This window comes from Dama dama, chromosome 9 (genome assembly GCF_033118175.1).
Source record: "Dama dama isolate Ldn47 chromosome 9, ASM3311817v1, whole genome shotgun sequence".
NCBI classification, from domain to species: domain Eukaryota; kingdom Metazoa; phylum Chordata; class Mammalia; order Artiodactyla; family Cervidae; genus Dama; species Dama dama.
In genome coordinates this window covers 5,649,402-5,666,748 of record NC_083689.1, presented here as the reverse complement: position 1 = coordinate 5,666,748, position 17,347 = coordinate 5,649,402, and the positions used below count along the sequence as shown (strand labels likewise).

At 47.9% G+C, this 17,347-nt stretch overlaps 1 protein-coding gene across 4 annotated transcripts in view; it reads right to left on the bottom strand.

Moving 5' to 3' along the window:
- The window catches only part of RASGEF1C (RasGEF domain family member 1C), a 113,044-nt gene that overhangs the window by 33,547 nt on the left and 62,150 nt on the right, over positions 1–17,347 (bottom strand). For all 4 annotated transcript variants that reach the window (XR_009694010.1, XM_061149623.1, XM_061149624.1 and 1 more), the window contains exons 2-5: positions 7,166–7,308; positions 4,910–5,093; positions 4,618–4,740; positions 3,345–3,482 (exon numbers count right to left, since the gene is read on the bottom strand). Coding sequence is in view for 3 of the 4 variants with exons in the window: in XM_061149623.1 (XP_061005606.1) it covers positions 3,345–3,482; positions 4,618–4,740; positions 4,910–5,059 (411 nt within the window). In the remaining variant the exon portion in view is untranslated. The remainder of the gene's footprint in view (positions 1–3,344; positions 3,483–4,617; positions 4,741–4,909; positions 5,094–7,165; positions 7,309–17,347) is intronic.

Below are 17,347 nucleotides of genomic sequence, written 5' to 3'. Positions count from 1 at the left end.
CCACCCGCGCCCCTGGGGAGCCAGCAGCCAGCCGTGTGAGTCGGGGAGCAAGGCTGCTGGCCGAGAGGGCTGCCCGGCCAGTCTCCTCCGAGGGGCCCAGTGCGTGTGGCCAGGGGATTGCTGTCCTCCCGCCCTGTCTCTCTCACCAGGTCTCCGACCCTCTAGGCCTCCCTGGGGGTCCCCAGTCTCTCTCAGCTTTGGCACCGCCAAAAGGTGAAACGGCTGAGCCCAGCCTCTAGAGGGGGCACGCGAGCCACCGTCTAAGGCCGGGTCTCCTGCCCAGCAGAGGGGCCCGAAGCCGGAGCAGCTCAGACTCCACAGGCGCGAAGAGGGCCCCTCAGAGCCCCTCCAGCCGCGTGTCCCCGGCTACCGAGAGGTGGTGGGGAGCACAGGGAGACCGTGAGGCTTCCAGGAGATGGCAGGGGTCAGGCAGAAGGAGAGCGGCGTCACCTTTCACAGCCGCTTTGACGGGGAAGCCGCGCTCCCCTCTGGCCTGTCCTACCTCCTTCAGATCCCCGAGCAGCGCTGTTTTCCTCGCCGTCCTGCGAGGGAGGGATGTCATCTTCCCTCTCACAGGCCCAGAGAGGTTGGGGAACTTGCCCCAGGGCACACACGCTCTGAAAACACCTGTGTGCTTCCCGCTGTTTTGTGCGCCACACTTCACGTCGTTTGATCCTGTCATCTCTGTACCAGAAATCTTTTACAAGATGATTCCAAGATGTTTTTGGAGCAAAATATATAATGTCTATGATTCAAAACAAAAACATTTGGACGGAGGAGGAAGTGTGTGAAAGGAGAGAAGAAACAAGTTTGGCCAAATGTTGATAACTGATGAATCCAGGCGGTGAGCACACAGGAGTTCATGGTTACCACTATCTATATTTGTATATGTGTGAAAAGTTCCATAACAAAGCTTCACGAAAGTTAAGAATAATCCCCATGTGCCTGGATTTTGGAAAGAATTTGTTCCTCATCACAGCTTACGTTTACCAAGTGCTGAAATACAAGCCCAGGTGACTGCAGGGACTCTGCCTCAGGCTTGTGTGGTGGGGACAGTTATAATCTCCATTTGACTGATGAGGAAACTGACATTTGGAGAGGGGAAGCACCTCGCCCAAAGTCACAGCGCTGTGGTCTCAGACGGTCTGACCCTGACCTCACGTTCTGAGTCCCGTGGGTCCTGACTTACCAGTTTGGTTCAGAGCTCACCAGCTCCTTTCTCAGCTGAGACTGAGCCTGTGCTGGGAAGGGAGCAGCCTGCAGGCTGCCTGAAGCACCGGGAAAGGGAAGTAACGTCTACTGCACATCCCCTTGGAGTAAGTGCTTTCCGGAGAAGGGCAATGCGGGACTCACAAAGACAGATGGGGCATCCCTGGCCTCTGCCTGGCTGGGTAGCACGGGGACTAGGGAATCTCAGTTCCGGGTTACATCACTTAGCAAAACTAACTGGATTCCATGGGAAGGGATGAGAACTTCCCTAAACGAGTTATTCAGCTCTGAAAATCCACACCTGGTGGATGACTGCTTTCGACAGCCCATTCACAGGTCTTGGCTGTGTCTTATTCTCATCCACTCGGTGGTTAGAAAAGATTTCCCAGCATGGTCCCGACAGATCCTTGAGGGCTTAGTGAGGAGGCACTGCTTCTCAAAGAAACAAGCCCAGGACATACACCTGTCCCAACCCCCTGTGTCCAGAATGGCAGGGTCTGCCTCTGAAATGTCTCTGCCAGTGGCAGAGGCAGGCCTGACAAGGGCAGATAATCCATTTTGTCAATGGCATAGACTTCACACTGCTTGAAGGTCTACTGTCGGGGGGTGGAGATAAAGCAGAAGACCGGGCTCTCATCCCCCTACAAACCCTCTACTCCATCCATCCATCCACCATCTCTGTACCCATCTATTTTCCACCCATCTGTGATGCCCACCTCCCCTTTTATAAAGTCACCCACAGATGCATCAATTCATTTATCTCTCCTTCCTCCCTCCATTCTAACATTTGTCCTCATCCATCTACCCACTCATCCATGCATCCATCCACCCACCCACCCACCTCCCCATCCATGTTCTCACCCACCCATCCACATCCATCCACCTATCCATTCACCACCCACCCATCCATCTGTTCATCCATCTACCCACTCATCCATCCATCCACCCACCCATCCACCTCCCCAACCATGTTCTCACCCACCCATCCACCTATCCATTCATCTACCCACTCAGCCATCCATCCACCCACCCACCTTCCCATCCATATTCTCACCCACCCATCCACACCCATCCACCTATCTATTCACCCACCCGCCCATCCATCTGTTCATCCATCTACCCACTCACTAGTTATCATTCTGCCTTTCTCCTTCACTTCTTTCCATCAGTCTTCCACAGCCACTTATCCTATTAATCTCCCTGCCTACCCCACTGCCCAAACATCTCTCTTCCCCCCTCCAGTTACCCATCAAAGTAGCCAACTATGTAGCAAATCAGTCAGTCAGCATTTCCCCTTCCTGCTTCCTTCTCCTAATCCATCCAGTCATCTAATCATCCAGAGCCTTCCCTGAACCTGTTGCCTGCTGCACCTAAGCCAAGTGTAGTAATCAATCCCTAGATGGATCAGGGGATGCAGAGGAGGAGATGACCTTCATCTCATCAAGCTCTCAGAACAACTAACTTGCCTGCCCTGTCTCTGAAACGACCCCAGGGCACGGTCTCCCTTTCTGAGCCTCATTGGGCCTTGGCCTTTGCAGCTTCCTGTTGCTCAGCCTGCCTTAGCAGTTTTCCCTTGGCTCTTGCTGGCTCTGGGTGCAGACCCACTCCGGGGCTATCAACTTGCCACATTCAGTTTCTTCCCAAGGCAAGCGACATGCAGTCCCCGCTCAGTCTTCTCACCCCAATCCTGGGAGGTAGGGAGTTTTGTTCCTCTTTCACCTTTAAGTGCCTTCCCCAGAGTAATGAGCTGGGAGAACAGGGCAAGGTGTGGGGTGCAGAGGCACCTGATGCCCTGTACACAGGCTGCCTCCCAAGCCACTGGGGAAGAGGGTTCTGCCAAGCCAGCCTGTTGGGCCACTGACCTGACCAGGCAGCTGTTAAGAGCCCTTCGCTTGCCATCTGATGAGACCAGGATAGGAGAGAGCTCAAGAGACCAGGTCTGGACCTAGAGGCCTGATTTCCCTGCCAGCTCCGCCAGTGCCTGGTTCTCTGATGGGACAGGAAGGGGCTGATTTCAGAGGGGCCCCAGGGTGCGGGTGGGGAGATGAGGGCACAGAGGCCAGCCTGGGAAGAGGCTTGGGAACCAGGTGTGAGGGTGGAGACAGGTTGAAAGGACTCTGGCCTGGCTTGCCCACCTCGTCACAGGGGGCGATGCGGCCCACCACGTCCTTCAGGTGACCGATGGTTGACTCCTCCTGGAAGTCCCGCGGAAACGTCTCTGTCCACTCGGCCAACAGCTGGAGCAGTTTGGGGCCAAACTTCCGGACCCGGGCCTGCAAGGCAAGCCAAGGGTCGTCTGCATGTGGTGAGGGATGCATGGGAGGTGGGTGGTCACAGCGGCCACTGCCTCAGCCACAAACTGTGCATGTGGCTGCCCGGGGGTCAGCAGCGATGGCCGGGGGAGGTGGGCCTCTCCTTCCTCTGTCCCAGGAGACAGACGGGGCATGGGGGCTGACCACGGAGAGCAGAGGGGGACAGACACATGTTTGGAATGGGGGTCATCTCTTACTCATAATTGCCAGTCATCCTATCTCCCTTTCTGTGGTGGCCGCATCTCAGTTCGCCTGTGGGGGCCCCCTCCCCCCCATTTCCAGCTGGCCCTACCCCAGGGCTTCAGGAACATCCCAGATAAGTGCTGGCCAGTCAGGGCATGGCATTGGCCCACAGAGGGGCATGCTGCCTAAGCTAAGCCAACGAGATCAGGATCTTTATTGGAATCCTCCTCCCATAGGATTGGGAAGGGCAGACCAGGACCCTGGATCCGCAGAGGCCGCCTGTCACCAGGCAGAGAACTTGCCTTTGCAAGAGAGAGTCTGGCCCAGAGGAGAACAAAGCAAGGGGTCTTAGGGAAAAAGACCATTTGATGTTTGAGCCCCTGGAGCCAGCAGTAGCTCGAGACTGCAGTTATGTAAGCCAGTGCAGTCCCTTGGCCTTAGGTCAGCTGAAATCAGGTTTCTGTCACTGGACAGTGGGACCCTCCTGACTCATGTGTAGATACAGTCGCAGCCCGTGGGATACAGAGAGGGACAGAGGAAAGGATGGGGGGCACTGAGGGAAGGCTGAGCCATCAGCGGACCGGCAGAAGGAAGGATGGAACAGAAGATGCGGGGGGCAGGCAGCGCAGCAGGCGCTGCAGGACCACCCCCGGCCACAGACGCGGCTCGCCTCATGATCCTCTGGGGGCCCAGGTCTGGGCTGTGTGAGCCCAGGGGCTCCCCTGAGACCCTGGAGGACAGCACTGGGGTTAAAGACTCTGACTCTGCCCTTCTGGCTCTGGGCTTCAGACAAGTCAGAACCCCCTGGCAGGTGAATAGGGGCAATCTCTGCCTATCCAAGATATGGATTCACAGGGGCATGTCAGGGGAGAGCCGCACACTCAGAGGCCCGCTACTCGGCCCTGCCGCTCACCTTGTCCAGCACTGGCTTGTCCAGCTGCTGCTGCTTGATGCACAAGTGGCAGACCCGGGCCAGGAGCTCCTGGGGCTCAATGAAGAGGCGAGAGCTCAGCAGGAAGGTGAAGATGTAGGCTTTCTGGGGGGACACAGCAGAAAGGCAGCACATGTTCACAAGGCCCGGGAGGATGTGCCTGCCAGCCCCGGCACCCCCAGGCCCAGCCAGCCCCAGCTCTGCCGTCTCCCCCTGGCATGGTGGGACAGAGCCCATTTTGCTACCCCTCCTCCCCACTGGGTGGATCACCCACCTCAGGGTAGTAGTCGGCGGTGGGCACCAGGTGCTCGATCAGGGTGTCCAGGGAGGCTGAGGACAGAGCTCCATCCAGGAGGGGCTGCCCAGCCTGCTCGCCGTCCGTGGGCTCGCTGGGGGGTGGGCCGAGGCTGCCCGGGGTGACCATGTCGGATGCGCTGAGTGTCCGGGGGCATGCCCACCTGCAATGGCAAGGTGGCTGTTGGATCTGCTGGTCCGCCAGGATCCCTGGCTGGGCAGGCCCTGCCTCCCATAGGCACTTCTGTGCCCACTCGAGCCCAGTGATCACTTCTTGGGAGGTCTGCCAGGGATGGCAGCCCCCCAAGCCACTGCATCCCCCAGGAGCCATCTCTGTTTCATTATCAGTCCTAGCCGTTTAGGGATTGAGTGCTTCCAGTGTCGAGTCTTACAGTGAAGGTTGTTTTTGACCAGGCTTAGACCATCAGCATATTTGCCGTGCTGTTGGCCACAAGAATGAATCAGAGGCGGACCTGATCCTAACTAGAGGGTTCAGATGCAATCCTAGAACTTGTGTGTCACTTGAAAGCTCTTTCCCCTAGGTCCCTGAGCTGATGCAATGGCACTGTTGGACCATCTTGTCCCTCAAGGAGCCAGGAAAGCACGTTCCTGAGTTCAGCGGCCGCGGCCTGGATCCTGCTGTGCCCGAAGCTGCTCTGTGGACTGCTCCTTAACCTGAGCGTGTTTGAGCTTCTCGGGTGCAGCCCCCACAGCTTGGCCTTCCAGGCCCTTTGCGATGAGAGCCCAGTGACCTGTGCAGCTGTCTCCCCCTGCAGGAAGGCTTTCCCGTCATCTTCAATCCTCTGTTCCCTCTGGACACAGCTGAAAGCTTCCCTGCAGCGACCCCGTCAAGGCTGGGCCTGACTTCTGATGGACATCAGAAGCCTCTCCTTGTCAGCACTGCGGAGTGCTTGGGGTGCAGCCAGCACTGGTGCAAAGTCTCCAGCCAGACCTCCTTCAGGTAGGGGCAGAACAGGCACTGGAAAGGTGAAATCAAGCTGATTTCAGGCACTTCTGATCCAGTACTAAGTCAAGGGCCCGGCCTGCAGCAGGGGCCCATCCATGAGAGTGCAGTGGACAGGGCTTCCTCTCTCGGGCTCTACATATATCCCTGTTGAGCAGTCTTCCTGAATGAAGCCTTTGGGGCAGATGTGGGAACAAGTCCTGGCCAAGCCTGTGACTGATTAACTATCCCCCATGTGATGTTCAAGTTGCCCCCACAGTCTTAACTGTGGAGTCCTGCAGGCTCACTCCAGGGGCCTTCCAGGGATTCATCTCCCCATCACCCTGCTCGCCTTAGCCTGGATACCCCCACGGCAGACCTGGCCCCAGCCTGTTTCTGACTTCTGTCCTCTGGGTGACCTGGCCCTGAAAGCAGAGTCAGAAGGACTTGGAGAGTCCAAGCTGAGGTTGGGTGCCAGAAGGAGCCCCACAGAGGGCATACAAATGGGGGTACAGGGGCTGGGGGTGTGGGAACCAGTGGAGACAGCAGCCTGGGCAGTCCCAGCTTGATTTCACCTTTCCAGCCAAGCTGTGGGTGTTCAGTTTTCAGCTGATGAAACTAAACATTTCACAAAATTGTCTCCTGTCCCTCAGTGGGCAAGCAGCTGCACATGTGGATACATGGGGACCTCCAGTGCTCAGTGGGGTATGCTGGTCAGCTCTGGGGTAGGTGCCACCTCTGCCCCTCACGCAAAGCCCGAAACTGGAGCCCAGTTCCACTAGATGTTAATAGAACCCTTTTGAGGCAAGCAAGATTTGCTTTCTCCTGCCAGACACCTGGGATCGTCTCCCTGTAACCTGTTGCAAATTCCAATTAGAAACGACATCTCTGGCTCCTGGGTGGCCAGTCTACAAGACCCATTCTGCTGGTCCCACCCCCAGCACTGGTCGTTGGCATAAAAAGGCCTCCATAAATGGAACTCTGAAGAACCCACGGAAGAAATGTGTGCAGCTGCTTAGTGCAGCGAGTCCAGGGGACAGGAGAAGAGATGCTCTCTCAAGCATCCTTTCCTGAGTGGGCACTGGGTCTGGCCTGACCAAGGGGACAGAGGGAGAGGACACCCCTAGAAAGTGACCCTGAAAAGTGCCTTTGTGCCCTGAGAACAGGAAGAGAATCTCTCCTCTTCCGTTTATGGAGAGGAACCGGTGAGAGTAAGTACACAAAGCACTCAGCATAGTACCTGGCATGGAGAAGAAAGGACCAGCAAGGTCAGTCCTCCCCATGGGCACTCACCATCTGCAGGGGCCTAGGACACAAGGTGCGTAATCATTCCAAATGCTAATGGAGATCTGTGCCGGAAGGCCTTGTCAACAGTACTCCTGTGCTTCACCAGGCTGTCCAAGCTTCAAATCAGAGTCACTTCTGCCTTTGCTTTCCTGTGTAGTAGACATTTACACGTTTACATATTTGAATTCCAATCTTTCTTCCCTCTCTTCCATTATATCTTTTTCAAAAATTGTTAAGCATATAGTTGTTTTTTTTTTTGCTTAATGTAAAATTTACCATTTTAACTATTTTTTTTTGCTTTTTAAAACAATTTTCCTGAAATATAATTCACATACCATAGAGTTCACTCTCTCAGTGAACAATTCAGGGTTTTTAATATATTCACACAGTTGTCCAACCATCACCACAAGCTAATTTTAGAATACTTTTGTCACTCTCAGAAAAGAAACCCTCATCCCCTTAGCAGTTACTAGGCAATCAGCCACAAGCAGGTGGTCATCAAACAGCCACTAATCTACTTCCTTTTTCTCTACAATGTAGTAATCAAAAAACGCTCCAGGAAAAGTCTGGGTCCAGTGGAGTCACTGGTGTGCATGGGTGCTAAGTCGCTTCAGTCACGTCTGACTCTTTGCAACCCCAACTGCAGCCCGCCAGACTCCTCTGTCCATGGGATTCTCCAGGCAAGAACACTGGAGTGGGTTGCCATTGCCTTCTCCAATGCATGAGAATGAAAAGGGAAAGTGAAGTCGCTCGGGTCGTGTCCGACTCCTAGCGACCCCATGGACTGCAGCCTACCAGGCTCCTCCGTCCATGGGATTTTCTAGGCAAGAGTACTGGAGTGGATTGCCATTGCCTTCCTTCTCCTCCAATTTCTCTACATCCATGCTAATATCAATTTTCTTTATTTTTGATGTGCACATTTTCTTTATATGTGATGTGATCCACCATTAGGATATGAAATGCCATCTTATCATGGTTTTGATGTTTATTTCCCTAATGATCAAAGATGTTGAACTCCTTTTCATGTGCCTATTGGCCATTCATATACATCTTCCTCGGAGAAATGTCCAAATTCTTGGCTAATTTTTGTATTTAGCTTTTTGTTGTTGTTGTTCACTTTGAAGAGTTCTTTATAATAATATTTCAGATATTAATACCTCATTAGTTTTGTGTTTTACAAATATTTTCCTCTATTATGTGGGTTGCCTTTTTACTCTGACGACAGTGTTCTTTGATGCACCACAGTTTTTCATTTGGGTGAAGTCCAATTCATCTATTTTTCTCTTTTGTTGCCTGTGCCTTTGATGTCATATATAAGAAATGATTGCCAAATGCAAGGTCATGAAGTTTTTCCCGAGTGTTTTCTTCTAAGAGTTCTATAGTTTCAGCTCTTATGTTTAGGTCTTTTATTCATTTTGCATTAATTTTTGTACATGGTGTTGGAAAAGGGTCCAACTTTATTATTTGACATGTGGATATCCAGTTTTCCCAGCATCATTTGGGAAAGGATTGTTCTTTGTCCATTGAATGGTCTTGACATTCTTGTCAAAAACAATTTGACTATACACTCTCATTTATTTTTGGGCTATCTATTCTATTCCATTGGTTTATGTGTTTGTCTTTACAGCAAAACCATACTGTTTTGATTAGTAAATTTTGAAATCAAAAGGTACAACTCCTACAACTTTGTTTTTCTATTTCAAGATTGTTTTGGCTATTCAGGGTTCTTTAAGATGCCAAATAAATTTTAGATATTTTGATACAGGTTGCATTAAATCTGCAGATTGCTTTGGATAGTGTTAACATCTTAACACAGAGAAGGCATAGCAACCCACTCCAGTACTCTTGCCTGGAAAATCCCACGGATGGAGGAGCCTGGTAGGCTGCAGTCCATGGGGTCACTAAGAGTCAGACACGACCAAGCGTCTTCACTTTCACTTTCATGCACTGGAGAAGGAAATGGCGACCCACTCCAGTGTTCTTGCCTGGAGAATCCCAGGGACGGGGGAGCCTCGTGGGCTGCTGTCTATGGGGTCGCAAAGAGTTGGACACGACTGAAGTGACTTCGCAGCAGCAGCAGCAGCAACATCTTAGCAACATTAAGTCTTCCAATCCATGACACAGGTTGTCTCCATTTGTTGGTGTCATTTCTTTTAATAAAGTTCTGTGGTTTCAGGGTATAAGTGTTTTGCCTCCTGGGCTAAACTGACTTGATTTCTAAATGTAAGTTTCTGAGCTTATTCTTTTTGATGCTATTGTAAATGGAGCTTTTCTCCTATTTTCCTTTTTGGATTGTTCATTGTTAGTGTGTAGATACACAACTAATTCTCTGGGGTTGATTTTGTATCCTATTACTTTGCTGAATTTGTTAATTAGTTCTAACAGTTTTATTTTTGTTTTGTTTTGTTTTTCTTTTGGTGTGCTATCTTTAGGGTTTTCCACATATAAGGTCATTCATTTGCAAACAGCTAATTTTACTTCTTTCTTTCTAATTTAGTTGCATTTTATTTCTTTTTCTTGCACTGGCTAGAAATTCTTGCACTATGTTGAATAGAGTTAAAGCTATGCTGAATACAATTAAAGCTATGGTTTTTCCAGTAGTCATGTATGGATGTGAGAGTTGGACCATAAAGAAGGTTGAGCATCAAAGAAGTCTTGCTTTCGAACTGTGGTGCTGGAGAAGGCTCTTGAGAGTTCCTTGGACTGCAAGGAGATCAAACCAGTCAATCCTAAAGGAAATCAACCCTAACTGTTCACTGGAAGGACTGATGCTGAAGCTGAAGTTCCAATACTTTGGCCACCTGATGCAAAGAACTGACTCACTGGAAAAAACCCTGATCCTGAGGACTGAGGACAGGAGGAGAAGGGAAAAACAGAGGATGAGATGGTTGGATGACTTCACCATCTCAATGGCCATGAGGTTCGGCAAACTCCTGGAGGTAGTGAAGGACAGAGAAGCCTGGTGTTCTTCAGTTCATGGGGTCCCAAAGAGCTGGACATGATTTTGCCACTGAACACCAACAACAACATGTTGAAAAGAATCGGCAAAAATTGGTATCCTTGTCTTGTTCCTGATCAGTTAGTATAATGTTAACTGTGGGTTTTTCATGAATGGCTTTTATTATGTAGAGGTACTTTCCTTCTATTCCTAGTTTGTTGAGTGTTTTTATCATTAAAAGATACTGGATTTTGTCAAATTATTTTTCTGCATCAATCGAAATGATTTTTTTCCTTCTTTCTCTTAATGCAATGTATTACATTAATTGATTTTAATATGTTGAGTCATCTTTTAATTCTAAGAATAAATCCCATTGGGTCCTTCTAATATGCTGCTGAATTCAATTTGCTAGTATGTTGTAGAGGATTTTTGCATCAATGTTCATGAGAAGTATTGGTCTAAAGTTTTCTTTTTTTGCAGTGTCTTTGTCTCGCTTTCACATCAGAAAAATGCTGCTCTCATAGAATGAGAAAGTGTACTCTCCTCTTTTTAAGAAAAGTTTGAGGAGGATTGGTGTTAATTCTTCTTTAAATGTTTGGTAGAAATCATCAGTGATGCCATCAGCTCCAGGGCTTTTCTTTGTCAGAAGGATTTTGATTACTGATTCAATCTCCTTATTAATTATAGGTTTATTTAGATTTTCTTTGTGATTCAATCTTGGTAGGTTTTGTGTTTCTAGGAATTTGTACATTTCATTGAGGTTATCCAATTTGTTTTCATACAATTGTTTACAGTACTTCCTAACACACCTTTTTCATTTCTGTAGAATTGAAAGTAATGTCCCCACTTTCACTTCTAACTAATAATTGAGTAATTTCCTTTTTTATTGTCAATCTAGTTAAATGCTTGCCATTTCTGTTAATCTTTTTGAAGAGACAACCTTAGGTTTCATTGATTTTTTATAATTGTTTTCTATCCCATATTTTATTTAGTCAGTCTCTGATCTTCATAAACTCCTTCATTCTGCTAGATTTGGGTTTCGATTGCTCTTCTTTTTCTAGTTTCTGATGGAGAGTTGTGCTATATATTGAATTCTTGGTTGGCAATGTTTTTACTGTCAGAACTTGGACTCTTATCAACCTACTGCTTTCTGGCCTTCAAGGTTTCTGATGAGAAATCTGAAAATAATCTTATTGAGGGTCTCTTGTAGGTGACAATTTGTTCTCTCAATGCTTTCAATATTCCGTTTGTCTTATCTCTCACTATTTGGTTACAATGTGTCTCATCGTGTGTCTCTTTGAGTGTATTTTACTTGGAGTTTATTGAACTCCTTGAATACTTATATTCATGTTTTTCATCAAATTTGGGGAGTTTCCAACCATCATTTCTTCAAATAATCTCGATGCTCCTTTATCTCTCTTTCTGGGAGTCTAACATTGTGTATGTTTGCTTACTTGTGTCCCCCAGGCTCCTTCAGCTTTGTTCACTCTTCTTCAGTATTTTTCCCTTATTTCCTTTAGCTCTTAAGACTCAGTAATCTCAATCATCCTATCTTCAAGTGCACTGATTTTTCTATCTGTTCAAATCTGCTTTGGAATGTATCTAGTGAATTTTTTTATTTCAGGTACTGTACTTTTCTGCTCCAAAACGTCTTTTGGTTCTTTTTTATGTTTTCCATTTCTTTATTGATATTTCTGTTTTGTTTCTGCATAGTTTTCTTAACTGGTCACCTCGTCTTTGTCTAATAAGTCTATCATCTGGTCTTTCTCAGGGATGGTTTGTGTTGATTTGTTTGTCCTTTCAATGGCCCATTTCTTTGTATGCCTTATGATTTTTTATTTCTTGTTGAAAACTGGATGTTTGAGTCTTACAATGTAGTAACTGAAATCTGAAAATCAGATTTCCCCAGGGTTTCCTGTTTGTTTTGTTTTTTAATTTCTTCACAGTGCCTTTGTGCTGGGATCAGCCTAATGTGTAAGATTAAGATCTAAAATTTTGGGTCTTTTTGAACCTGCACTTTTCTACAGGCAAGTACAGTAACTTTAAAAATTCTCCCCTACATGTGGCTGCTTTTATTAAGCAACAAATAAAAAGTCCTAATCCTTGAATGTCTGGCTCCCAAAAGGGGAATATGAGAAAAAAGAAGGGAGGGGTAACCAGGCTCTGGCTCTTTATATTCCCTGAAGCATATTCAGCTAGTGGGGATTGTTTATGTTGGCTTGCTTCTGCATCTGTGCCCCCATGATCAGAAGCAATAAGCATAAAAGTTCAGGTCCCCAGTATTTGGAGAACAAGGGCTTTATTGCCCACCCTGGCTCCCATAAACCATGGGCAAACTGCTCGCCACCGGCTCGGCTGTCTGCCATGAGGCTGAAGGGTGGAGGACACTGTTAGCATATTCAGACCTGAAACTGACCAAAATTAATTAAGACTCACGGTTTAAGTCTTCCTCTTGGAGTTGCAAGCCTTTAAATAGACTCCAGAGTGTGAAAATAATTACATTAGACAGATTATGTCAGCTTTACTGTCATATAGCTGGGGATGGAATCCTGGTACTTCCTATGCCACTATCTTCCCCGATGTCTCCCATTATATCTTTAATTGAGTATTGCTAGTGGGTTTTGTATATGGATGTTTATACCTCATTAATTCTAATAGTCTTGGATTTTCCAGAAACCAACCGTGGAAAAAACCCCAACAAAAACAATACTAGCGGGAATAGACATCTTATATTGTTCCATTGCTCCGTCAAGGCCACATGTGCTCTGGGACAGAGATAAAGCCCCTTGTAAGATGATGCTCCTAATCCCCTTACAGCTTTTTGGGAGGGTTTGGGGCCACACAGTCCCTGAATCTGTGTGCATCCTGAAAGCCCCAGGCCTCCTCTTCCCCTGCTAGGAGCTCTTGCCACCCATGGGGGTGGGTGGGAGGGAGGCTTGCGAGGGAGGGGATATATGTATACTTAAAGACTTAGATTGAAGAAAGTAGGGAAAACTACTAGACCATTCAGGTATAACCTAAATCAAATCCCTTATGACTATAAAGTGGAAGTCAGAAATAGATTTAAGGGACTAGATCTGATAGAGTGCCTGATGAACTATGGACGGAGGTTCATGACATTGTACAGGAGACAGGGATCAAGACCATCCCCATGGAAAAGAAATGCAAAAAGGCAAAATGGTTGTCTGAGGAGGCCTTACAAACAACTGTGAAAAGAACAGAAGCAAAAAGCAAAGGAGAAAAGGAAAGATATTCCCATTTGAATGCAGAGTTCCAAAGAACAGACAGGAGAGATAAGAAAGCCTTCCTCAGTGATCAATGCAAAGAAATAGAGGAAAACAACAAAGTGGGAAAGACTAGAGATCTCTTCAAGAAAATTTGAGACACCAAGGGAACATTTCATGCAAAGATGAGTTCGATAAAATGGTATGGACCTAACAGAAGCAGAAGATATTAAGAAGAGGTGGCAAGAATACACAGAAGAACTGTACAAAAAAGGTCTTCACGACCCAGATAATCACAATGGTGTGATCATTCACCTAGAGCCAGACATCCTGGAATGTGAAGTCAAGTGGGCCTTAGAAAGCATCACTACGAACAAAGCTAGTGGAGGTGATGGAATTCCAGTTGAGCTATTTCATATCCTGAAAGATGATGCTGTGAAAGTGCTTCACTCAATATGCCAGCAAATTTGGAAAACTCAGCAGTGGCCACAGGACTGTAAGAGGTCAGTTTTCATTCCTATCCCAAAGAAAGGCAGTCTCAAAGAATGCTCAAACTATTGCACAATTGCACTCATCTCACACACTAGTAAAGTAATGCTCAAAATTCTCCAAGCCAGGCTTCAGCAATATGTGAACCATGAACTTCCAGATGTTCAAGCTGGTTTTAGAAAAGGCAGAGGAACTAGAGATCAAATTGCCAACATCTGCAGGATCATCGAAAAAGCAAGAGAGTTCCAGAAAAACATCTATTTCTGCTTTATTGAAATGCCTTTGACTGTGTGGATCACAAAAAACTGTGGAAAATTCTGAAAGAGATGGGCATACCGGACCACCTGACCTGCCTCTTGAGAAACCTGTATGCAGGTCAGGAAGCAACAGTTAGAGCTGGACATGGACCAACAGACTGGTTCCAAATAGGAAAAGGAATACGTCAGGGCTGTATATTGTCACTCTGCTTATTTAACTTATATGCAGAGTACATCATGAGAAACGCCGGGCTGGAAGAAGCACAAGCTGGAATTAAGATTGCCAAGAGAAATATCAATAACCTCAAATATGCAGATGACACAACCCTTATGGCAGAAAGTGAAGAGGAACTAAAAAGCCTCTTGATGAAAGTGAAAGAGGAGAGTGAAAAAGTTGGCTTAAAGCTCAACATTCAGAAAACTAAGATCATGGCATCCGGTCCCATCACTTCATGGGAAATAGATGGGGAAACAGTGGAAACAGTGTCAGACTTTACTTTTTGGGCTCCAAAATCACTGCAGATGGTGATTGCAGCCATGAAATTAAAATACGCTTACTCCTTGGAAGGAAAGTTATGACCAACCTAGATAGCATATTAAAAAGCAGAGACATTACTTTGCCAACAAAGGTCTGTCTAGTCAAGGCTATGGTTTTTCCAGTGGTCATGTATGGATGTGACAGTTGGACTGTGAAGAAAGCTGAGCACCGAAGAATTGATGCTTTTGAACTGTGGTGTTGAAGACTCTTGAGAGTCCCTTGGACAGCAAGGAGATCCAACCAGTCCATCCTAAAGGAGATCAGTCCTGGGTGTTCATTGGAAGGACTGATGCTGAAGCTGAAGCTCCAATACTTTGGCCACCTCATGCGAAGAGTTGACTCATTGGAAAAGACCCTGATGCTGGGAGGGATTGGGGGCAGGAGGAGAAGGGGATGACAGAGGATGAGATGGCTGGATGGCATCACCGACTTGATGGACATGAGTTTGAGTAAACTCCGGGAGTTGGTGATGGACAGGGAGACCTGATGTGCTGTGATTCATGGGGTCGCAAAGAGTTGGACACAAGTGAGTGACTGAACTGAACTGATAGCTGATTCACACTGATGTACAGCAGAAAGCAACACAACATTTTAAAGCAATTCTCCAATTAAAAATAATTTAAAAAGAAAGAAAGAAAGAGCTAACCATCTAGATGGCCTCTTCAGGCCCATATTTCAGTTTTACTTCCCTCTGTGCACGGCTATCTGAAGCTCTAAGAAGATGCCTCAATTCCAAGCTTTTCTCACAGGGTCCAGGCAAGAACCACTCCCCAGGTAGGGCATCTGGAGCCTCTGCTGGCCCACGGTATGACTGAGAGAGTCAAGGGGGCATCTTTAGGATTGGGACTGATTGGGAGGGAATAGGGAAAGTCTGTGCCCTAGGGGAAGGGGAGCTAAACTTGGGGCTGTTTCAAGGGTCCTGGATCAAGTACTTGCTCCATCTGATCCAGACAGGTTCTGACCCTCAGGGGTTTCATTTCAAGAACCAGATTCTACATCAGGCTTTATGTGTCTTTTGTTTTCACGTCACTTAGTCCTTAAAATGACCACACGGGACTGATCGTCCACTTCCATAGATGAGCAAATCTGGGCCCTACAAGGTAAAGTAGAGTGGACAAGGTTACCAGCTAGTAACTATTACCCAGAATCCAGACTCCAGGCCCAGCTCCTACCCCTGGCCCTGGGAAGGAGATTGGAAAATGCTGAGTGGAAGACAGGCACAGCTCAGAGATTTACAGGGGAGCTGTGCTCAGAGGCTGAGAGCTTGAGGATGGCAACCTGATTACTGGGAATCTCAGGATGGCCTAGCCTCCAGCAGGCAGGAAACCCCAAGCGGCCCCTAAAGGACCCAGCTCAAGAAGAGGTTGCAACATGTGGCCAAGCCCTTCCCCCAGCCTCACTGGAACCTCAGAGGAGGTAAGGGTCCAACTGAGGTAAGGGCCTGGACTATGCCATCTCATGTTTGGCTGCTCTGAGCTGCAGCAGCATCTGTCCAAGGCCCAACAAACTCTGTGGTCCTCCTTCCCTCCCTCCCTAAGCAAAGCCTGGAGCTGGGATACTCATCTCTTTGCAGTTTGGGTCTCATGAAGGGCTCCTCCCTGTTCCCTACTGTTTGAAGGGAACACTGTGAGGGTGCTAGAGTCTCCCCCAGACCTGAGCCCAGAGGTTGCACTTACCCAGCATGGGAATGCACCTGGCCTTACCTTTGGGAAGCCAGCCAACAGAGTTGACTGTGAGGAGAGGACTGGGGTGGGTTGCCTTTGTGTTCCATATGACCCTCAGCTCTTGCTGACAGAGCCTGCTGCTTCCGTATCTTGGGAAGCTAGGGTTTCTGAAATCCCAGGGCTCAGCTTGCAGGCAATCTGTGGAGTGCAGCTTGACAGCAGCAATACTTACCACAGGTCAGTAAGTAAAAACAGAGCCTTTCGAAAAGGGGAAGCTGGTCTCTCTCTTGCTCCATAATCCTTCCGGTCAGTTCCTTACTCTTGGTCTATAACCTTGACACTGTTTCCTGAGGACATACTTCTAGAAGAGACCTCACTGGGCTGAAAGACACCAGTCCTTTTTAGGGGATCAAACTACACTGGCCAGTTGCTCCCCCAAACTACAATGAAGTGGTTTTGTTTTACCCTTCTAACTGCCATGTTTTCTTACTTCCAGGAACTATTTATCCCCACTGGCTAGAACCTGGTTAGGGAGGGGTGGGACTAGTGGGGGTAAACTGGGTGCTGGTGAATGAAAGCGAACAGAATCGACAGAGCAGCCCACTCTCACTGCTAAAACTTCTGCTGCACGCCCAGTGCCTGACTGACACCTCAGTCTTGCCGGGCGCCCAACTGTGGAGAGCCCTGTCTCCCAAGGCTTGGTCATGGCCTTACTCGCAAGTTCCCCAGAAAGGGTCTTGTCACCTCAGCAAGTCAGACCGTGACCCAAGACTCCTCCACTCACCTCCTCCGGTAGCCCCCTCATCCCATCCCTGAGCAAGGGACCCACCCAGGTTATCCAACCAGAGTAAACATGGGACCATGCTTGGAGACAACCACAGAGATGTTCTCTTGATACTCTTTCCTCTTAAACACAAAAGATTCTTTCAATGCATCTACAATTTAAATAAGAAATACTTTTATGATTATTGTAACAATAAGAATGAACATCTGTGGACTGCTAGCCAGGCTAAGAAAAAGACAATTACCAGTACCATTAAATCCCTATGCACTTTCCCTGATAAATCAGGTGACTTCC